This window comes from Nakaseomyces glabratus, chromosome L (assembly GCF_010111755.1).
Source record: "Nakaseomyces glabratus chromosome L, complete sequence".
NCBI lineage: Eukaryota > Fungi > Ascomycota > Saccharomycetes > Saccharomycetales > Saccharomycetaceae > Nakaseomyces > Nakaseomyces glabratus.
In genome coordinates this window covers 421,655-444,737 of record NC_088962.1, presented here as the reverse complement: position 1 = coordinate 444,737, position 23,083 = coordinate 421,655, and the positions used below count along the sequence as shown (strand labels likewise).

Below are 23,083 nucleotides of genomic sequence, written 5' to 3'. Positions count from 1 at the left end.
ACGTTTTTGTCGCACATCACATCATATCTGCCAGATCATGGAATATGAGAAAAAGTTCGATAAATTAAGATGGAAAGCCAATTGTGATCATATCTTTGGTTTTAAAGTGTACTATATAGTGATCCTAGCACAAGTGTGTCAGGACAAACAAGCATCCAATTCAATTTCAGAAGTATTACCAGATCGAAAATGGAGAAAGCGATACCTTTCATCCGATCAAATCAAGAGATTGAATTCAGGGTCGGTGATAGGGATGTATATATTCATCTGCCCTCATTTGTTCTAGGTGCATTGGTTATAGGACTAGTTGGCCCAATATTGAAAACAGTAATAGGGGGTATATGGGTGGGCCTAATTCTATTTTCGAAATTTGCGGTGGTGATTGGTATAGCGTTAACTATCATATGGATATTGTCTGGTAGCCAGAAGCGTCAAGTGAAGAGGAGTAAACCAACCTATACAGAAACAATTAATAAGATACGACCTCAAGAAGACAGCGAAGCTGATATTGGAAGTTACAAGTACTTTAATATACCCGTTGAGAAAGAGCCCTACATCAAACGAAAACCTTCAATCTCTACGATATCAATAGATGAAAAGGATCTATATACCAATTTTGTACGCAAGGCAAGAAGATAGGAAGTTGACAAGCCATTGATTAGCTCGTCAATATACCAGGACCTCTCTTCAACAACTATATGTCGAGATAACCCTAATTGACATAAAAAAAACTGTTAATTGGCAATACAACGGTCCTTTTTGCATTTAAAAATACTGCTTCCAGAAAAAGAAAGGAACTAACTAACCAGTGTTAGGGCAAAACATCTTTGGATATAGTAATAAGATAGGCATCACAAGGGCACCTATAACAATAAAAAGTGGGGTCCCTCCAATCGCATAACTCCCCATTGTTCTAAGTACATATGAACAATTTTAAAAACCAGGGCATAAATGGTCACAGCAAGACAATAGAAATAAGTTGTGAAGAGGTAGGAGCTCATCGCAATAGAACCAAAAAAATAATATTGAAAAAATATTTTATCACATCAATGTAAATTTTTTTTGCTATTATTCGAAGAAATGTATGCAGGAAATCTGGTTGTGAGATGCCCAAAAAAAGAAAGAAAAACTATTGACACATGCATACGTGAACAACTGAAATAGCAATTGGAATGTCATATCAATTATGCAGGTTACAATAGATTGGTGCAATCAAACCACCCTTCCCCCAAAAAAAATAAGTATATAAGATAAGTAAACTAACCTCGATTTCTCGAGAAAATGGGATATTTTTACAGGTCAGTCCAAAAGTATTTCAGCTCTTGATTGATATTCCAGATGATATCAGTTCTAGATCGCTCACTTCTTAGTTAAGTCCCCTTTCCCGTTCAATGACACTCCTATTTCATATGTAGAGTTCCCTTTTCTCTCCTTTTTAGCTTTTTCTGTCCTATTATCTCTCTTGTACGGTTGTAACTGATTTACTTATTGGGAGAAAAATTTATTTAGTGATGAGATGACTTTCATTACCAAAGGAATAACAGTAAACCATTTTACTAATTTACATTTTAGATTTTAGGAGGATAATAGTTGTTCAAAAAAAGGGGCAATAAAGTAATTAACCACCCTTATATATTTAAAAGGCAAGAAGTTCAACAAACTATCGAATTCGGATATTTAAGGGCTATTTTTCCAATCCTTTAATACAACCGATAACAAACTCCGCTATACTGAAATATAGCATCTTCTGCCAAGTACAGAAAAAAAATTACAAAAGTTTATAATGTCCTACACCCCATTGCCAAATATTAACGACTTCCCAACTCTAGGTAATCCTCTAGAAGATGCCAAGAGAGCAGCTGCTTATCGTGCTGTTGATGAAAACTTGAACTTTGACGAACACAGAATCATCGGTGTAGGTAGTGGTAGTACTGTTGTTTACGTTGCCGAGCGAATTGGTCAATACTTGAAGGATGAGAAGTACCATGACAAAGTATCCAAATTTATCTGTATCCCTACTGGTTACCAATCCCGTAACTTGATTCAAGATAATGGTTTAATTCTAGGTTCTATCGAGCAGCACCCCCATGTAGACATTGCCTTTGACGGTGCTGACGAAGTTGACCACAACTTGCAATTGATCAAAGGTGGTGGTGCATGCTTGTTCCAAGAAAAATTGGTATCCACTAGTGCAAAAATCTTCATTGTTGTTGCTGATTCCAGAAAAAAATCGGATACTAACTTGGGGATAAATTGGAAGAGAGGTGTGCCAATAGAAATCGTGCCTTCGGCCTGGTCAAGAGTTCAACATGACTTGACTAGCATTCTCCATGCAAACTCTGCTCCTGTAAGGCAAGGTGGCAGTGCTAAAGCCGGTCCAGTTGTCACTGATAACATGAACTTCTTGATCGACGCTGACTTCGGTGAAATTCAAGATCCAAAAGCCCTACATGAACAAATCAAAATGTTGGTGGGTGTCGTCGAAACTGGTCTGTTCATTGATAACGCTCACAGAGCTTACTTCGGTAAGCCTGACGGTAGCGTTGAAGTCATTGATAAGAAATAAGATTCTTTTGTACAATGAACAAAGTCCACTTAATATTTGTTCTTTTCTCCTTTTTTATTATACTTTTCCCAGCCCATTTAATACTTTCAATTTTTTACCATCTGTTCTTCAATAATATCACAAGAAGCAACGAACGATTAATTATTTTTACCCACTATCGCTCTAGATTTTGGTGAACCATAAAACTGTATATCACTTACGTACATGCGAGAATCAATTTCTTTCATTCTCTATTGAGAGAAAGCCGTGGTGAAATGGCATTTAATTCGTGTATATATTTTTCAATGACATTCCTCATTGCATATTAAAAGAGCAATAACCACCTGCTCTCTATTTCGTCTTATTTCAAATATATTATCCCACAGAGGTGAATATTGATATACATCATCTCATGAACTCACAGAACATATCGTAGGGATGTTGTACCTCAGGATAATTTCTTATTTTCTTGCCGAAAAGTTCAAAGAAATTCAGAAAAATCTTACATCGAGTGTAATCCTGTACAAAGTATTTCACATCTAATTATAGATGCCCTTGATTACTTCTTTTGAACTGTTGGTTCTGAATGCTAATTGTTAAGACATATAATCATTAGCATAGCCTCCAGGCATACTACAATAGTCATTGTGCCTTTTTTTCGTGGATTGCGGTGGCGAATGAAGGAAGAATCTGTACTAACTAGCACGTTATTGGGAAGAGTTATATAATGGAGAGCCGAGTCGATTTATCAGTGCCTTCCAACTTGCCACTTGGGATACAGTATCAATTAAATGAGCTAATTCAAGATTACAAACAAGAAAACCTTACCATTAAGGGTTACCAGACAAAGCGGAGGCAACTTCTGGAGAATTATGAACTACAGACAAATTCTTCAAAAATATCTCTCTCATCGTCTCTTTACTCAAGGGATACTTCTACAATAGATCTAGAAAGGCCAAATGATCCTTCAAGGTTTTCCAATAGCCGACCTACTTCAAGCTATGTAACTTCTACGAAAGGTAAAGAGAGGCAGACTAACACCCATTATAGATCATTTAGCGATGATCTTATGACTAGTCCCAACTATAATACAACTTCGAGACTTTCTAACATAATTGCACATAAGACAATGAGACAAAATTCAGTTTACAGGGTCACAACTATGAATTCTGCATCCAAGAACAGTTTACCGTTAGCTTCGCCAGCCAAGTTCAAAAGAAAATCTCAATATTCACTGGCATCTTCTGTCGATGATGCAAGCTTGTCAGGCCAATCGGAGATGGAAGGATCTTACACACCAATGATTCCTCTACTTCCACGGAAACCTTCTTATGTTAGCCCTGAAAACAAAGAGGTAGAAACTATAGCGAAAGAGTTCCTTCCATCCATCTTAAGAAAACGTTTTGAATATTTCAACGGCCAAACTGCTATGATAAGTATTAATAACAAAGGAAAAGAAACATTTATAACCTGGGATAAATTATATTTAAGAGCTGCCAAAGTGGCACATGAATTAACCAAAGAACAGTTGTACAAAATGGATAAAGTTTTACTGTGGTATAACATGGAGGATTCTATTGAATTTGCTGTTGCACTCTTTGGCTGTTTTATAGCTGGCATGGTGGCTGTTCCAGTTTCTTTCCAAACATATTCTTTAAGTGATATTATTGAAATTATACGCATGACTGGCGCGAAGTTAATATTAATTTCTAATAATTGCCAAAAACAATTAGATAATCTACACTCAACTTCCAATCACAATAAAGTTAAACTTGTAAAAAGTGAAGTCTTCAAAAGTGTGAAATTCTTAAAAACCGATGACCTAGGAATTTATTCCAAGGCGAAGAAATCTGTACCCATTTTTGAGACCCCCAACATAATGTACATTGAATTTACTCGTACTCCTCTGGGAAGATTGTCCGGTGTAGTCATGAAACATAAAGTACTCATGGATCAACTCTCACTATTAGCTTTAATTCTTAACTCTCGAGTGATGCCTCATTGGAAGAGGAAGAACAATGTTATCGTGCCTCTAAAACAGAAATCGCTCAATGTAACAAGTGTTGCTGACAGATTTGTAGTAATGAGTAGTCTAGATCCTACCAGATCTTCGGGATTAATTTTTGGTGTCCTGTTCAACTTATTTTCCGGTGCTTTACTGATTGCAGCTAATAGTCAAATTTTACAAACACCAGGTGGTTATGAACACCTCATTGACAAATACAGAGCAGACGTTCTTTTAAATGATCAGTTACAACTTAAGCAAGTGGTCATAAATTATTTAGAAAATCCAGAACTAACATTAACGAAGAAACACAAAATCGACTTTAGTTGTATCAAATATTGCTTAACTTCGTGTAATACTATTGATACTGATGTGACTGACATGGTTATACATAAATGGCTAAAAAACTTGGGTTGTATTGACGCCTCTTTGTGCTATTCTCCTATGCTAACACTTACAGATTTTGGTGGTCTCTTTTTTTCTTTAAGGGATGAACTGGGCAATCTTGATAACTTTCCAGTCCATGATTCTAAGCTGAGATTACAAGATGAACTGTATATTAGCAGAGAAAAATTGAAGAAGAATATCATCGAACCCAGTGTTACCGCTATGATAAACTCTTCATCATCTTTTAAAGATTATTTAAAGGTTGAGCCTTTTGGGTTTCCAATTCCGGGTAGTATTCTCTGTGTTGTTGATCCAGATGATAATACCTTGGTCAATGATTTAACAGTTGGTGAAATTTGGATATCTTCTGATAAGCTAACAGATGAATTCTATCAAATGGACAAAATAAATGAATTTGTGTTCAAAGCGAAATTAAATTTCAATAAAATGTTCGCATTTGCTAAATCAGATGAATATATTGATACAAATGATGACTTTAAAAATTCTCTAGAAAGGGTAGAAACAATATACAATATTTGCCCAAAAGCAACACATTTTCTAAGGACAAAATTAATGGGTTTTGTATTCAATGGTAAAATATATGTGCTATCGTTAGTTGAAGACATGTTCTTACAAAATAGGCTAGTTAGACTGCCAAACTGGGCACATACATCAAATTTACTACATACAAAACCGGAAAAAAAGGATAAGAATTATACATCAGAGCTCAAGGATAGTGCCCAATCCTCCCTTCATACAAGAAATAGGGAAGAAAATAAGAAGTTAATTAAACGTTCTGTGGAATCTCATTATTTACAGCAAATAACAGAAACACTTGTCAGGACTGTTAACACTGTGTTTGAAGCAGTAACATTCGAATTAAATCACCATAAGGAAGAACATTTTCTTGTTCTTGTTGTCGAAAGTTCCTTAGCAAGAGATCCAAGGAGAGTAAATTATGACAAGGACGAACATTTGCTAGAGATATCGAATAAGGAGAAATTCAACACTGAAAAGAAAATGAATGAATTAACAGATCAAATATTCAGAATTTTATGGATTTTTCATAAAATCCAGCCCATGTGTGTTCTGGTTGTACCTCGAAATACCTTACCTAGAAGATATTGTTCATTAGAATTGGCCACCAGTACAGTTGTTAAAAAGTTCTATAATGGTGAGTTGGATGCTAGTTTTGCAAAATTCCAGTTTGACAATGTAATCCTGGATTATATTCCCCATTCTTCATACTATAATGAGAGCATTTTTTCCGAACATTTGTCTGCATTGAGGTTTAAGGCCTTGAAAGAGGCAATAGATGTAAGACAAGATGACAGTATGCCTTATGAAAATGACAATTGGCAAGCATCTGGGATCAATTTCAAGGACTTTTCCATCGATGATAAATCTGGAAAATCTATGAAATCTTTTCATTCTATTTTGGAAATTCTTGAGTTCAGAATATCTGCTAGTCCAAATGATCTTGCCTTCAACGATGGAGGCAGTTCCTCTAAGACAACCTCAGGTAATACATCCAATAATATACACAAAAAAGTATCTTGGAAGGCTTTCGAGGTGATTTGTGCGTCTTTCCTTAGGAAAATAGTGGTCTCCAAGACACCTTTAAAACCATCTGATTGTGTTATAATAATGGCAGACAATTCTGTTGAATATATTGCAATGATATATGCTTGCTTCTATTGTAATTTTATTGTTATTCCTGTACCTTCAGTTACAGTTGAAAATGCTAACAAAATTATTGGACCTCTTGTTAAAATAATAAAAAACTATAAGGTTAAGAGAATTTTTATGGATGCCAAAAACTATGTCCTGGTCGATTCGCATAATATTGTCTCTAAAATTTTTAAAACATACAAGCAAAACTTTCCCAAAATTACTGTATTTTCAAAAGTGAAAAGAAAGAATACCCTGACACTTTCAATTTTTAAGAAAACATTAAGAGAGAAATATAGTTTAAAAGGAAAAAAACATAATAACTCACCATGTTTTGTTTGGACAAACCTCATGTCTTCGACTGAACAAGACATACACCCAACTATGACACACTCAACATTTTTGAAAACATGTAAAATACTGAAGGAGACCTTGAACATGTCCAATGATAGAGTCATATTTTCTTTGTGTCCAGATTCTTCCATTTCAAGTTTTACTATAAATAATCTGTTGGGTGTTTTCATCGGTTGCCCAACGAATTTATTCAATATTTCCGACTTTAAAAACGATCCAGTGGATTTCTTGATTGGTATACAAAATTTGAACGTGAAGGAAATCTACCTTCCTCTTTCTGTTCTATCAACTGTTCTCGAGAAAGCGAACCAACTGCTAGAAAATAACAAAAAGGCAGGTTATCAAAATACCACAAAGAAAAACTCAAACTCGACCTCTCTACTACGTTCGGATTTCTTGAGAAATGTTCAAAATCTTATTATACCATTTTCTGGAAGACCAAATAGCGCGATGATAGAAAAGCTATTGAAGAGGTACTCTAACGTAATGATAAGTACTAACCAAATTTGCTGCACATATGAACATAAATTTAACCCAATAATTTCAATGCAGACAGGAATAGATACCATACCAAAGTATATGTATCTTGATCCCACAGCTCTCAGAGAGGGCATTATAGATGAGATATCCTTAACAGAAGTTGGGAGTGAAGGATATATTAGGATTCAGGATTCAGGTTGTGTACCCTACTGCACTGATGTAACAATTGTCAATCCAGAAACAGAAGTACCTTGTATCGATGGTGAGTATGGTGAGATATGGTGCTGTTCGGAGGCTAACGTTTACAGTTATTATTTATCAGACAAAAAGCTTCGAAAAGATCCATTCATTACCAGTCAATTCAGTAGCAAGTTAAAGGGTGAAGCTGATAAAGGTTTGACATATTTAAGGACTGGTGACTTTGGATTCATTAAAAGTGTGAATTTCGTAGACCATAACGGTGTCTTGAACCGTAAAAAGCTGTTGTTTATACTTGGAAGCATGAATGAAACCGTCGAAATATTAGGTTTGACGCACTTTGTGATTGATTTGGAGCAGACAGTGAAAAATGTTCATAGCTCGATCAGTGATTGCTACATCGCCAAAATGGGTGGACTACTTGTCTGTTTAATTAGAACAAGGGATAGGCTACTATCAAAATATGCAAATTTATGCGCACTGATCACTTCATCTCTTTTAGATAAACATGGCGTAATATTGGATATGTGTGCTTTCGTCAGAGTACCTAAATTTAATGACTCTACTAGCCCTGCACCTCCCAATTGGTCCAAAGAAAGGCTATCACTATTTAAGAGATGGCTCCAATGTGAGTTACAAATTGATAGTCAATTTGGAATTAATTATGGTGAAAATATCTCCATGTATCTACTTTCTGAGTTTGAAAATAATTAAACTTCGAGTTCCATATAGATTGGTAGTGATCTTCAACAGTGAATGAAGTGACATTTCTATCTATTCATAATATATAAGCCACCCTCAGGTAACATATTCGTAGGCTCTATAAAGGCTTAAAAATGAAAATTTGAATTCAAGAATATAAATTAAGATGTTTTCCCAATGAATTGGTAAAGTATTTATACCTTCATCTGTACCTTCAGGAAATAAGACACCAAAAATGGTAGACTCACTACCATAAGTGGATATTGAATCATCAGGAAGAAAGATACACATTGCATTTGGATAGGCTCCAAAAGTTCAGGAGGGGTGTAGCTAGCAGTAAAATATATAAGAGTAGTCATTGTTGGCAGTGCCCAGCTTATTGCAATGACAAATAGCAACATTTTATCTTTCTCCCAAGACACCCAGCCTGCCTTTACTAGACGATCACACCATAAAACGCCAAAAATCGGCATAATACATTGCCTTAAAAAAACCAATACTACCGCCGACCTCCAGAATCCTGGGTATAATTTACCTATTTTTAAACGGCCTAATGTAGCACCCAATAAAATCAAACCGAAAGGAACTGATGCAGCTCCGACATATGCTGTAAAATCCATGATAAAGCTCAAAGCAGGTTGGCGATCTGGTGCTTGTCTTATGTGTGGAGTATGCTTAGTAGTAACAAACAAAGCTTTGACCCAAGGAATAAATGCAATAGTAAGTGCCACTATGACAGCCATAGAACATGGCCTCAAACAGTTCTTTAAAAAGAAGACAATGAATTTTGTAATTGGTAGTTTCTTATGTAGCCATTTTGGCAGAGATTTACCTGATTCTTCAATATCTTTCCTAGAAACAGTAGCATCTGAAGTTAGAATTCTAGTTAGATTAGAGCCTCTGATTCTATCAAGGACAGTACGGGCCGCATTTGTTTTGTTCTCTGTTGTTATTACTTTACCAGTGTTCGCATTCCCCAGTGAACCAAGGTTTTGTGACTGATCCGCATTAATATCATTACCATATTGATCAACATTGGAGTAAATTTGAATCAAATCATTCATATCTTGTGCCTGTAATGATTTGGTAGATCTGATAGAAGCTGTTACTGAATTTCTCCTGGTATGTTGCAAAGGTAATGTAACTCTAGAAATGGTTCTTGGATTCTTCTCCCTCAAAGGCATAGGTGTATGATTTCTTCTTCTAGTTGCAGACTTTCCTTGACTTCTATTGATATCGTCTATATCATCAGAGGTCGAAGTAGTTCTCAAGGATAAATCGCCTGCCGCAGAGGATGAGTCTAGCGATTCGTTCTCAAGGTCTGACTCAGAATTATTCTTTGATCTATCGGAATCATTAGATTTCTCATTTGTATTATCTCTCGCTTTGTCTAAGCTTTGCTTCTCAGTATGTATATTGGATGTATATGAGACTGATGTGGAGGTTTCGTTACTGTCGTTCGTAATAGTCGACTCACTTTCTGTGATTGCATTTTCCACATCATTGTACTTGAAATCGCTTTCGATCAATCTGAAGCCACCGAGGTTAAACACACAGATTAAAAACATTGCCAAGAAAATAATAACGTTGGCAACACCTTTCTCACCTTCTTCTTCACTGAATATGAACCCTTGATCCATAGTTTGTAGATAAGCAATTGGCAAGTCACTAATATTGGGAAACATGCCGCCCGCCAGTATACCACCTTTCCACTCTTTAGGGACCGGCATTGTCTTGCTTATTACCCAGGCAAAGAACAAACCAGTGCCAAAAATTAGTACAGAGGACAAGCATATAATACCAACCATCTTGATGTCCTGGTCTTCAATGTTGGCCACAATTTTGTTAAATGAAAGGCACGGCAGCAGCAAAGTCAGCACTATATTAGAAATAGATTTGGTGGCCTCCACAGTCAATATACCCATCCGGGCCAACAGGAAACCGGAACCAATGATAAGATAGATCTTGATAATAGGCTTCACCGATGACCAAATTACAGCACCTAATGTGATTGACATATTTTTTTTGATCTTTTTTTTTAGTGTTTAATCTCTCTCAAATATTAATTAAACATTTAAGTCTTGTTCGATATCTTAGGTAGTGCTCAAATAATAAATGCACTGATACTTATTTGTTTTTAGTTCATATTGTGGAATGAAAATGTAGTTTCAAACCAAAGGATTTCGATTTATATATTATACTAGCCAAACCTTCACAGTTTATTCCGAGATTGCGCAAAGGTTAGGCGTGGGATGGTGGGATTTCACAACACAAATAAGGATTTTGTGAATCCAACCAATTTTAGGGTAACAATCCCCCTTCTAAAAGCTTTTCTAAAAGTCTTCTAAGGACTGGGCTACGTTTACCTGAACACAAACATGTCGAGGGGAGTGGGATGCAAAGCAATCCTATCTCATTGAAGAATATTCACTCAACTTTCATTATACAGCATCGGATGCACTAGGGCTTGCTTATCCAAGACTCGAGAAGGGATTTATAGATACTGTGACACTAAATGAAATTGCATATTTCAAAGGGTGTGCGCACGCACCACTGGGATTTTCGATATTACAGTTAAAGCACCGGACAACTTTAAATTGCTTTTTGATTTCATTGTTCGGCCTCGCTTACTACAGAAAGTCCCTGAGAACCTGAAAAATAGACCCAAGAATACAATGCAGGTTGTATTATTAATAGCAAAAAAGGATAGATCTGTTCCAACACCTCTGTGTCACTGCGGTTGTATCTGTGGATATCTGAAAATACTGGATGCTGACGTACCGGAACAATCCCACGCAGCTTTCATTCGATTTGTTACTACGTTGTTCTCCAGATCACGTCAGAATATCCCGCATAAACAGTGAACTTGCTGGCTCCTCGTTTATCTGCGTGACAGATGCTTCTGAAGCGTAGCTGTTGTGGTGGTGTTGGCGTGGAACAAGCGGGCTCTACAAGAAGTGGGCATTTCCGAAATAGGTAGTTTTGTGGGGGAGGGGGCCGGGGGGCCGGATGGCGGGCATATAGCTCAGGACTATAATACCCATTGGGTTCCTCTTCAAGGGCATCTTATAGGGATAACATGTAATAAGTGAGCTTTGCGTACATTCTTGATGGAGTACGAGTGAAAAAAAAGAGATGGACGGGTTAGTGCCATGCATATGCAGTTTCATGGAGTTTACTACCTTATAGAGCTTCTCATCAAGAATCAGAACGGATCTTGTTTGCGTGGGATATCTACAAAACATAACGCCTCTAATATACGTAAACATGTCAAGGGAGAATAAAAAAAAGGGATAGATATACAGAATATGTATGACCATGAAGGAAGAGACACAGCGGAGATCCAAACTCTCAGTCCACATTATATGGACCTCTGGATAACGTGCTACCTTTTCCCCGTTTCAACTTCGTAAAGCGAAAGAGGAGGAAACTCCTTCATAGACAATTTGATCTAAGAAACCAGAAACGAAATGGGTATTGTGCCTACCTTGTTTGGAGGTAGTCAATGCTCATTCAGCTATTGGGTTGTATTATTGGGTCGGTAAATTAAACACAAGTTCCAGTATTAACTCCACCCAACCTCCCTCCCATACACCAAAAGATAGAGAACAAGTTCCCCTTCCTTCGACAAATGAGATAAAGAAACCGAGCTTTGAAAACTTGCGTAAATTTTACCTTAGGTTTCTATGGTGTATATGTAATTAATATTATCTTGAGATAGTATTAACCACTACTGATGATTGGTCTTTTTATCAAGAAAGAACAAAGCTTATAAAAAAAACCAGTGTGAAAAAATATAGACGTATTCGAGACTTGTAAAAACTTCCATTTCTGTCTTCCTTTTATAGTGCTCTTTCCCATTCCTAAGATTTGCTAGTGCTCACTTCAGAAGAAAAAATTTTCTCTTCAATGGTTACCCTCCTTTTAGGGTTTCGTTCAGTACCATCTGTGATGAAAATAGGGCTTTTAAGTGCTTCAATCACCTAAATGGGCACTGCTAATATTATGTAGATATGCAAAACAAATCAACTGGAAGCTAACTGCTAGTTACAAAGAATATTATTGTTACATAGCCGAAACCTGCCACTGAATATATATGTGATCCATGAATATTAATAATGGTGTTTGTTGCGGAGAACTGATGCCATTGAGTGGAACTTAACATTTCCAGTCTTGCAAGTTCACCCAATATCGATCGATATATAGAAAACTATGAAAGAAAATCCCCCATAAATACTCTTAACATAACCATCTACTGGCCTTCAAATACAGGCAGAAATTGTCCCATAATCAGAAGTGGGATGTTGAAACTGTCTCGTTTAACTGTCCAGCAGGTGGCGCATTTTAAATAATAACCATTACTCAATAATAGGTGGCACTCATCAAATATCCCGTCAGTATTGGTTCCACACATAGGGCTTGATGATACTATTGGGTTACTTTTTCTAACCACAGCACCATTTACCAATAAGCCTTGCTTTATCAGTGAGATATTGCTTGTCATCTGATTCTTAGATCCAAATGCCAAGTATTCATGGAAATTGGTGAAATAGTTCACAATGCTTGTAGGATCTAAGAATTCAAAAATAAATCGCCTACTTGCTAATATCTCCTTACGTTTAAACCCAGTTAGCTGCAAAAACTCATCACTAACATATGAAATTTCTCCTGACCTTCTCCATATACAAATTGGAGAACAGTTCACAAGCTTTGCCATGCTTTCCAGTTCCAAAAGTGTCCTTTGTAACGTCAACTCTTGCAAGTACAAGTCTGATTCAATCATATTTGATGTAAGCGCGATGAATGTCGGTACATAATCTTCTAATATGCATTTCACAATACTTTGTAATTGACCCCTTCTCTTGGGACTATTATCTGAAAGGAATATTTTCTCCAATTGTTCTAAAAGTTTCTTGTATGTATGTCTGTAGTTATGCGGCTTGATCAGGTATTGTTTTTCATACAAGTCTTCAGGGACTTTTACCAGCTGTCTAAATTTATAAGGTGATATGTCAGCTTTCTCATTTTTCCTCTTGGTAGATTTATGACCCTTTGGATTCTTCTTAGAGATTAATATATCATTTGGCGAAGTTTTAAATATCTTCTCTTTCGCCTTTTTCGTTTTATTATTTTTCTCTTTATCAGATTTGGATGGTATCCCAGAACTTGATTTCTGATCATCCTCGTTATTATCATCAGGAGATATTGCCGATATCGAAACCTGTGTTGGAAGTTTTGCCGGATTGAAAGCGGAAGATGGAGATTGTGTCGGAAGCACAGGAGAAGTCATCGTCTTCTGGTGCGGTATGCTGTCTTGATAATCGTTTAGTTGATTTGTCGATGATCCCACCGAATTGATAGGAGATAAGTAATTATCGCCTAGTGATGTTGTGTTGTATGTCTCTGGAGGTAAAATGTCATCCTTCATGCCTGCTGTCATCATATCTAAAGAGATATATGGTCTTGACTGCGTTTTATGTAAGGGCCTCCCGATATTTAAAAACTGGGAAAGGTTTTCGGCCGTGCCATTCTTAGTCTTACTTCCTGGCAATACTGATATCGGGAGATCCTCTACTGCATTATCTTGATCCAAATTTTCGGTGACAGAGTTCGGATACGAGGAGAACATCATTGGCGGACCATTTTTAGTCAACTCATCTAGTTTCATATATTCATTATTAGCCCATGCACTATCGAATTCCACAGTGTTACTGCCATCTGTTATGTTTGGACTTACCATATTATCTACCACATCTGGCTGACTGCTCCATCTATTCCCCATATCAATAGCGTTATTATTAGAACTGTTTAATAAAGTGTTATCATTATTGTTATTCTGCCTCGTCATAGTATCAAAACCATAGTTTGATTGCTGTAATGGGTCAAAACCCATATTATTAAACATTGTACCAGCAGTATAATCGGCTGACACATTGACTTCGGCCGTATTATTGCTTTGTGAACTTCCAGATGATTGAGCATCTGAACCACCAACAGATTTTTCAACACCGCTCTTCTTTGACTTCTTCCGCTCTTTATCCCTACACAGCTGGCCTCGGTTCCGCTTAACGCAGTTTATGCACGGTCTGCCCGGATCGCAGTGCAAGTGCTTTTCATGGCAGAACTCACACGCTTTAACCATAACTAATGTTGTCAGACTTTGTCTATCCGTGACTATGCTTCAAATCACAAGGGCAGTCCCTGTATACCTACCATGCCCTCCATATAAAACTATTTTGACGTTTAACCAACCCCCACTTTCCTTGTGCCTTAAAATTCTTGAAAGCGAAAATCACTAAATTTCGGTTAGATTAACCTTCGAGAGCATCGAAAGAGTATAAAGCTTGAATAAGAGTCATAGTCATACTGATGGCTGGATACACATTGGACTAGCTCGTGGAAGCACCCATAAGAGATGTTACGCTTTGTCTGCGGTAGGTTTCAAAGTGGCATACGGCGGTACGCTACTACAATTGATCGATTCAGAAACATAGGTATAATAGCTCACATTGATGCAGGAAAGACCACCACTACCGAGCGGATGCTGTATTGTGCGGGGAAGATCAAGCGGATAGGTGATGTTGACTCTGGAGATACAGTTACGGATTTTCTTCCTCAGGAAAGAGATCGAGGAATAACAATACAGAGTGCTGCCATATCGTTCCAGTGGCACGATTCCAGCAGGGATAATAGCCCTCGCGTAATTAACCTAATTGACACCCCAGGACATGCAGATTTTATTTTTGAAGTTATACGGTCTTTGAAAGTACTCGATGGTGCTGTCCTAATTCTCGATGGTGTTGCTGGTGTTGAAGCACAGACGGAGAAGCTGTGGAGATACTCTAGAAATATCCCCAAGATATGTTTCGTGAATAAGATGGATAGAGTTGGAGCTGGCTTTAGCAAAACTTTGAAAGAGCTGACATATAAGACAGATAGAAGGTGCGTTGTCGTCAACTTCCCATACTTCGAGCAGACAAACCAATCAGAGGATCCAGTATTCTGTGGAGTAATAGATGTGATAAATATGAAACTATTAAAATGGGACACGAAAGCAAACAGCCCAGATGCTGTAACAGTAGTTGACCTTTTGGAATTGAATGACTCTGATAATGCCAAAGTTGAAGCAATAAAATCTAGAGAGAGCATGGTAGAGATTCTGGGAGAACTAGATGATGTATTTGTTCAGGAGTTCTTTGATGGCCCTTCTGAAGGCAATTCCTTGAAAGTCTCAGCGCAGGTTTTAAACAAATCCATTAGAAAACTCACCATAGCAAATGAATTAACTCCCGTTTTAGCCGGTGCTTCTTTCAAAAACGTTGGAATACAACCCTTACTAGATGGTATTATTCAGTATCTGCCTTCCCCATTAGAAGCAAGACTACCTGAAGTAAATCCGAAGGACATTCCTGTTGTGCATGACCCAAAAGTAGGTGCCTTGATAAACAAACAGAATAATCTTTGTGTAGCATTGGCATTTAAAGTAACCCATGATCAAATTAGAGGATTGATGGTATTTGTTAGAATATATTCCGGTGTACTGAACAGTGGTAATACTGTTATGAACACAACTACTGGAGAGAAATTTAGAATAGGTAAGTTGGTAATTATGCAGGCTGATCAAGCACAAGAAGTTAAGAGCCTTTCCCCGGGTCAAATTGGTGTTCTCACTGGTGCAACCATCACCAATAAAGTAGCTACTGGTGACACAATTATTTCGCATTCTATAAAAAAAGATGGTATAAGAAGCTTTGGTGAGAAGGAATCTCAATTGAAAGTAAATGCTATACAAATTCCTCCACCAGTTTTTAGTGTAATTGTAGAACCTAAATCATTAGGTAATAAGAAGTTAATCGAGGATGCACTGAAGGAAATAACAATGGAAGATCCAAGTTTACATGTCATAATTGATGAAGAAACAGGACAAACCGTGCTTAATGGTATGGGCCAGTTACATTTAGAAATAGCAAAATTCAGACTAGTGAACGAAATGAAGGTTCCCGTTGATTTCGGCAAGATTGCGGTTTCATATAAAGAAACTCTAGAGTTGCCGACAGAAGTAGTTACGTTTAAAGATGAGCGTGGCTTTCACTTTTCATTATCTGTCGAGTCTTTTGAAAAAGATACGATAAATATAGAAGAAAGGAGTGGTGCCTCATGTTTCTCTGTTGATAATGATGAGAATTACCTGATAATCGAAGGCTTTCAGGATAGGCTACAAAAATCCAATTGGGCCTATCAAATACCTATCAGAAATTTCGTTACCACCATACTATCAAGTGCTATGGCATCTTTACAAAGTGCTGGGAAAGTTGGACATTTACCGCTTTACTCTTGCGCTGTAAGACTAAAAAAAGACTGGGATTTTCCATTAGACTTACAAAGTCCTGCCGAACTACTAAGTATTACAAGATCATTGATTACTGAAGCTCTACAAACTGTAGATGTAAGTAACTACACTCTATTAGAGCCAGTAATGGATGCCCATATAAGTGTACCACAAAATGATATCGGTACAGTAATGCAAGACTTGTGTAGTGCTCGTACGGCCACAATATCATCATTAGATGATGAAAATGTATCATCATCTGATAAGCTAATGGAATTGGAGAGTCAGTCTAAGCATTTGTACTACCCAACTGATTCCACTTTGGGAACAGCAAAGATTCAAGATGATAAATTGAAGACAATACATGCAATATGTCCTTTAAAAGAAATGGTCACTTACTCAAGCAAGTTAAGAAGTTTAACAAAGGGTAGGGGCGAACTGCATATGGACTACAAGGGTATGTCCAAAGTTTCACAAGAAAGAATCCCAGATATTCTACAGGAATTGTAAATAATAATAATAATAAAATTTGTAAATAACAAAGTGTATTTTATGCATAAAAATATCGGACTCGCTTTTAAGAATATCGTAAATTGATTTGCCATAGTTCAAACACAATTAGGACTAACTTTATATACGGGGATGTCTTTAAAAAAGTCTATTATATTAGTTCCCAGTAGAAAGCTTATTATTCAGCAAGAATTTTGCAATTTCTTCTCCAACAAATGCGCTCAACTCTCCTCTACTGTCATCCAAATGTGTTATTCTATCACACATTTCGATTAGGTCGTAGTTTATCTGTTGGCTAATCTTCGAGTCATGTCTATAATCCGGGTGCGTTAAGATGAAGTTCTTTAAAAATTTAGCTGCTGTAGGTAGTCTGCCACTAGCTCTATCAGAGATGATCTTGAAGTAGTAATACAATCTTCTATTTTGAGGTTGGTCTTTCATTTCTTGCCATTCCTTCTGAATAAAGTTTCTTTGTTTCAGTATAGTGTTGATGAATACTGGGAAGATACCATTATTCTTGTTGTGGAAGATTTCATCCAAGCTTAGTTCTTCGCTTTCATCTCCGAACTGTAGTTTCTCTTTTGAGTCAAAAGTTGTTCTCCAGTAGAATTTCTCCTTGATAGCAGCATCCCTATGATGTGCTCTTATCATGTTTTCCCATACCTGGGACATAGGCACGTATGGATTAATCTTGTCTGTATTCTGCAAGACGAAGTCAACAATCATATACATCATGTTTGAGAATGCTGCATTTTCGAAGTCCAATAACTGGATGTCTAGCGGTCTGAACTCGACTCTCCATCCTGGCACGTTGTGGTTGTCTGGTGTGGCTTCCTGAGTTGGAGGCTTGAACCGCAAAGTTTGCCAGTTTGTACTCTGGATGTTTTCAAAATGGTTTGTAGAGGTAGAGTTATCCTGGTCTAGCAACTCTTCAAAAGTGGAAATCGGGTCCCTGATGTATAAGTGTGCGAAGTGTTTCGCAAGATCGTAGTCCAGCGGGTATTTCTCGTTCTCCAGGAGTCGTTTGAGCACTTTTTCATTGACCGGAACGTCTGTATCGTTGTATCTTCTGTTGAAGGACTTGTTTTCGTTCCCTCCCAAGTACAGGTCCACGACGCTATACCTGGATTTTGGAATCTGCTGCACTTTCTTCCGGTTCTCCTTCAGAATACCACCGAACCCGTCGATGTTGTATTCTGGCAAGAGAGGAGGCACGCTGCGTTCCTGCGGCGTTCTGTCGTCGACAGCGCCAGATATCACGTTCCACCTCACGTCCTGGTCGGCTACCCATCCTTTGAACCCCGGGGTGGCTGCGGACACCGCGAGGAACACTGGCGCAAAGTTGACCAGCGTGTCGTACAGGAACCGCGCCTTCTCTATGTTTGGTGCTTGGTACGTCATCTGCAAGCACGAGCAGCCCATCCCGAACCCCATGGCGTCCAGGTATATGTGGCCGGGCTTGGACGCCAGGCGGGACTCCTTGTCCTCGGGGACAAACCAGTCCCTGGGCTTGATCGAGTCGTCCAGCTCCGGCGTGTTCCTGTCCTTCAGAATGGGGATGTTGATGCACACTTTCTCACCCCTCCTGGTGCGTATGCTGGAGGTCAAGTTCGGGAACCGCGCGTGCCTGTTGATCACTTCGTCCGGCAGGAAAAGCGACCGCGACGCAGTGTTCTTGTGGTCCCAAGCGTTCGGGATGTTCAGAAAATCGGGACAGCCCATGCGCGGGAACACCGTCAGCGTCAAGGGCACGAGCCGCTTACCCTTCAGGTGCTCCTCCTCCGCGTACTGCGCGAGCTTGTACTCCGCGACCAGCCGCCGCTGCTGCATGTTGTACTCCACGTACTCCGCCACGTAGCCCGGGTACGCGCTCTTCGGCGTCGCCTCCAGCATGAACCGCCCGTACTCCGGGTGGAACTTCACATCGTTCACGTTGCACAGCTCCAGGTCCCGCTCGTTCAGCTCGTCCAGTATCCGGTCGTGCACAACGTCCAGCGTGGCGACCTGCTTGCCCGCCTCCAGCTCAACCATCATGTACTCAACCTCATCGCCCCACAACAGCGGGTCCCCATCACGCCCGCCAGCACTCTTGAACACATACAGCAACTGCTCAACACCCTCGTTCCGTATGTGCTCACTGTAGTTCCTCGACTCCTCCCATGGCAGCGGTGTGCCCAACGACAACAATCCCATCGCTACTTACTTCGCTTCCAGTCCTGCTCCAGTCCTGCTCCAGTTATGCTCCATTTATGCACAAACCAACAACCCCCCACTCCTATTATATATCCAGTTTTGTCCCAAAATTTTTTTCTTTCCAAATCGCAGTTTACAGCTTGCACCTTTGCAGTCTTGATTGCTTGTGATAGCGATAGCTTGTGGTGTGCTCTGCTCTGCTTCGCTCTGCTCTGCTCTGATTTTGGCAAAAGAAGCAGTCAATTGCCATCTATTACTAATGAAGGAAACGTGATTTATAATATTCACCCCCCGAAAACTGTGGCGCTTGATTACTGCCCCCCCAATGCTGGTGCGACTGTTTCTGTATTGTGAACCCACAACCAAGCAATTCTTCGAAAACTCTCTGCGTGAAGGCTGTGTGAGGGACTCTGTGAGGGACTCGCTGTGCCCTTCTTGCTTTTTTTAAGCTTGGAGCCGTGCGGGCACGTGATGCGGGTTTGGGGGGGGGGGAGGAAAAAAAGGAGGTGGATGTATGGGTGTATGGGTGTTTTCGAATATCAGGATGTGTGGGTGTTTAGATATAACTGATTACGGTTTACACCTGATTGTACGTACACAGTCACAGTAATAGCCTTTTTGCTCCCACATTACAGAGAGACAGAGAAGGGAAAGCTGGTGGTTTTTCCGTGCGCGCGCTCGAGAGAGAGAGTCAGAGCCACTGTTAAGCGAAATTTTGTATTTTGGTAGTGCAGCCCAAGAAGGTAGTTTGATGGCACCTGGGAAGGCCCCAAAAGGAACTTAATACACAGGTCATCGGTGTATACAGAGTAGGGAACTCCTGAAGAAGAACGCATAATGCTGTGGGGGAAGGAGAAGCAGGATCACAAGGTGTACTTGTCGCCGAACAGGAACGCTACGGGCGCACGGTCGATAGAGGACCTCGACAGGGAAGGGAACAGGAACAGCAACTTGACGCTGCCGAACCTGGAGCTCGAGCTCGAGCTCCAGCCTGTCGGCAGCCACTCGCACAGGTCGCGGTCGCGGTCCAACTCGCGATCGAACTTGGGCGCGAAGGCCTCGAAGTCGCACGGCAAGGGCTCCACTTCCAGCCTGCCCGATATACAGCCTGGTGTGCGTGAATTCCCGCGCATTGTGGAGAGAAGGTTCGGGGAGTCGCTCGGCATCCGGACGCAGCTGCTGAAGCGGCTGTCGCGCGGCGGGAAGCTCGGCCTGGGACCGCCAGACCTCATACACATTACCTCTTACGACAAGTACCACAAGGATATAGAGACCGGACAGTACTTCTACATATCGGGCGTCGACGTCTCCAACGAGTCCATGCCCATCGCTATGCTGAAGCTGCTCAAATCCGGCAGCAGCGAGCAGGTCATCTCGACATACTGCAGTTGCAACATATTCTCGCATATAGACATAAGAATCAGATACGAATCAGACACAGCATACCAGATTAACGCAGTCGACATCACAAACGGAACTTCTTTGGTACAGCTCAGCGAGGCGCTCTGGGAGGAAGCATTTGTGAGCGCGTGTGTTCGAAGCATAATATCAAACATCGAGTCCGCAAGGAAGCTTCCGGGCTTGGTCGAGTACCCTTTGCTCGGGCTCACGCAGGGATCAAACTCAGACGACATCATGAAATGCAAACGGATACTGGAACTGCTCTGCAGATACTTGCCCAGGTTCTTAGAATGTGGCTGGGACTCGACAAGATCAGTAGAACCCACCATTGTCTCCAATTACTTGACACAGTCAATACTAGAGTTCTTGTCAATAGCATCTCCGCTCCTGATTGAGTACACAATTGGAATTCTGAAAGAATTGATGGAAGTTGACAACAAAAATAGCATATTGTATGAGGTTGTCCTCGCTACAGTTTTGCACCAAAGTGACGAAATGGACCACGACCTTGTACTTATACTACACAAGACCATCGATAAGTTAAACAAAATGCTCTCAGACAACACCGAACACGATTTTGACAACCTGTTCCTGGTCAACTGTTTATCCGAGTTACTAATCATACAAACACAATATCTCATTTACAGAGCAGAGGATCTCAAGCTAGCAGAAAAAGTAATTACACACTCAACTGAATTGACTGTCGATTCCTTCAAAAGTTGGTACTGGCTGGCAAAGACATATATTTACTTGGGCCAATATGACAAAGCGTTGCTGGCTATAAACTCCATGCACCCTTTGCATTCGTTAGATCCTGTACGAGAAGCCCTGTATTCAGACCCATACATGTTAAACTACTATCAAAAGCCATTGGATGGTTTCAAAATTTTGCCTGGTAAAGTAAACAAAGGTCTGGAGCCATGCGAACTGACCTCCATCGAACTCAATAACTTAAACAGTAAGTGGAAATACCAAGATGAATTCCAGAAGTTCATCTTTGGCAGAATCTCCATGCCATATTCCCCATCAGAGAAAGGTTTCATTCGGGAGATATGGGAAGACGCCGCGTATAAGATAGGTCCAATATTTGGCACTCAAGTTGCTAATTTGATCAATTTTGTTTCCCCTCAAGAAGTAGAGATGGTTGCGGATTATCAATTGCTATCAAGAAATACTATCAACAAGCAAAATAACTGGTTTATGGCACAGGTACTTGATCTATTAATTGAAATAATTACATATCTGGGTTGGAATGGACTGATGGAGACACGTTCGAAAGTTTTCGTCATGCAACAGGAGTATTTGGGGACCATATCCCCAGATAGCTCGGGCAATGAGAACTCTCAATCGACGATCATACCGCTACAGTTTCGAAAGAAACGATTATGTGAAAGATGGCTGGATCAGTTGTTTCTTGATATATACGAGGACTTAAAAATCACTCGAGCAGCAATGAACAACAAGGATGTCAAATATAGTGGGCTAGAATGGGAACTGTTGGGTTTAACTATGTTGCGTACATGGCAATGGTCAGATGCGATTGCATGTTTAAGAACTTCATTAGTGGCCCGGTTTGACATCATAAGTGCCACAAAAATACTAGAGTTGTATTTTGACGAAGACAAGATACAAAGGATTCATTCCATTGACATGAAAAATGATATTCTACCTTATGATGTTGCAGTTGACCTCATAGTTAAAAAGATATCATACGAGTTTAGATTTTACAACGAGTTTCAACTCTACAATGTAAAGATACTGTTCAAGTTGGCCGAGAGATACGGTCTTGATTTGATCCGTGCCCAGGTCGTTGGTCTCCCATACATAAACAGGAGCATCCTCGCCGTAATGGATAAAATGTTCAACTGGATTGAAAAAATGACCACGGACTCTCCGCCTGCTTAATTTATCACACCATCAAAAGCATAGTTCATGATCTTTAGTAAAGTATAATAGCATTATTTTTTTTCCTATCATTCTTATATAAAAGCCTGCATAAATACGCCAATTATACATTTTGGCAATTGTAACATTAATATGACATTTAGTAATTGTAGCAAACATGCTGTACATACCATCTCGGTCACCATGAGCCAGATTGCAATTATTCCACTTATTGCATCAGGAATTTCCAGTCCGTTGACATGATTAATCCGGAAAACAATATTGTTGTTACTAAGAAGGCCATGCACCGAGTTCCAGCTAACTTGACAAAATTTTTCATTGAAGTTTTTCAAAAATCATCAAAAATTTGACAAAAAATCACTGTCCGTGAAAAATTTTGGGCTCACAACAAAGGTTAAGCAAT

General features: G+C 39.4%; 8 protein-coding genes across 8 annotated transcripts; 5 read left to right on the top strand and 3 right to left on the bottom strand.

Annotated features, from left to right (window-relative positions):
* Nucleotides 1-189: 189 nt before the first annotated feature.
* On the top strand, nt 190-639 carry GVI51_L03575 (uncharacterized protein; the record flags this gene model as incomplete). Its single annotated transcript, XM_448937.1, has 1 exon — nt 190-639. One exon carries the CDS (start codon nt 190-192, stop codon nt 637-639), a length of 450 nt encoding a protein of 149 aa, XP_448937.1.
* Nucleotides 640-1,783: 1,144 nt separating this feature from the next.
* RKI1 (ribose-5-phosphate isomerase RKI1) lies at nt 1,784-2,566 on the top strand (the record flags this gene model as incomplete). Its single annotated transcript, XM_448936.1, has 1 exon — nt 1,784-2,566. One exon carries the CDS (start codon nt 1,784-1,786, stop codon nt 2,564-2,566), a length of 783 nt encoding a protein of 260 aa, XP_448936.1.
* Nucleotides 2,567-3,272: 706 nt separating this feature from the next.
* Nucleotides 3,273-8,354, top strand: CMR2 (Cmr2p; the record flags this gene model as incomplete). Its single annotated transcript, XM_448935.1, has 1 exon — nt 3,273-8,354. The coding sequence occupies one exon, from the start codon at nt 3,273-3,275 to the stop codon at nt 8,352-8,354; it is 5,082 nt and encodes a 1,693-aa protein (XP_448935.1).
* A 182-nt stretch (nt 8,355-8,536) lies between these two features.
* Nucleotides 8,537-10,360, bottom strand: ECM3 (putative ATPase ECM3; the record flags this gene model as incomplete). Its single annotated transcript, XM_448934.1, has 1 exon — nt 8,537-10,360. One exon carries the CDS (start codon nt 10,358-10,360, stop codon nt 8,537-8,539), a length of 1,824 nt encoding a protein of 607 aa, XP_448934.1.
* A 2,234-nt stretch (nt 10,361-12,594) lies between these two features.
* GSM1 (Gsm1p) lies at nt 12,595-14,484 on the bottom strand (the record flags this gene model as incomplete). The annotated part of the gene is made up of 1 exon (XM_448933.1): nt 12,595-14,484. One exon carries the CDS (start codon nt 14,482-14,484, stop codon nt 12,595-12,597), a length of 1,890 nt encoding a protein of 629 aa, XP_448933.1.
* A 273-nt stretch (nt 14,485-14,757) lies between these two features.
* On the top strand, nt 14,758-17,181 carry MEF2 (mitochondrial elongation factor MEF2; the record flags this gene model as incomplete). The annotated part of the gene is made up of 1 exon (XM_448932.1): nt 14,758-17,181. One exon carries the CDS (start codon nt 14,758-14,760, stop codon nt 17,179-17,181), a length of 2,424 nt encoding a protein of 807 aa, XP_448932.1.
* A 156-nt stretch (nt 17,182-17,337) lies between these two features.
* On the bottom strand, nt 17,338-19,374 carry GSH1 (glutamate--cysteine ligase; the record flags this gene model as incomplete). Its single annotated transcript, XM_448931.1, has 1 exon — nt 17,338-19,374. The coding sequence occupies one exon, from the start codon at nt 19,372-19,374 to the stop codon at nt 17,338-17,340; it is 2,037 nt and encodes a 678-aa protein (XP_448931.1).
* An 837-nt stretch (nt 19,375-20,211) lies between these two features.
* On the top strand, nt 20,212-22,680 carry CHS6 (Chs6p; the record flags this gene model as incomplete). Its single annotated transcript, XM_448930.1, has 1 exon — nt 20,212-22,680. The coding sequence occupies one exon, from the start codon at nt 20,212-20,214 to the stop codon at nt 22,678-22,680; it is 2,469 nt and encodes an 822-aa protein (XP_448930.1).
* Nucleotides 22,681-23,083: the final 403 nt, after the last annotated feature.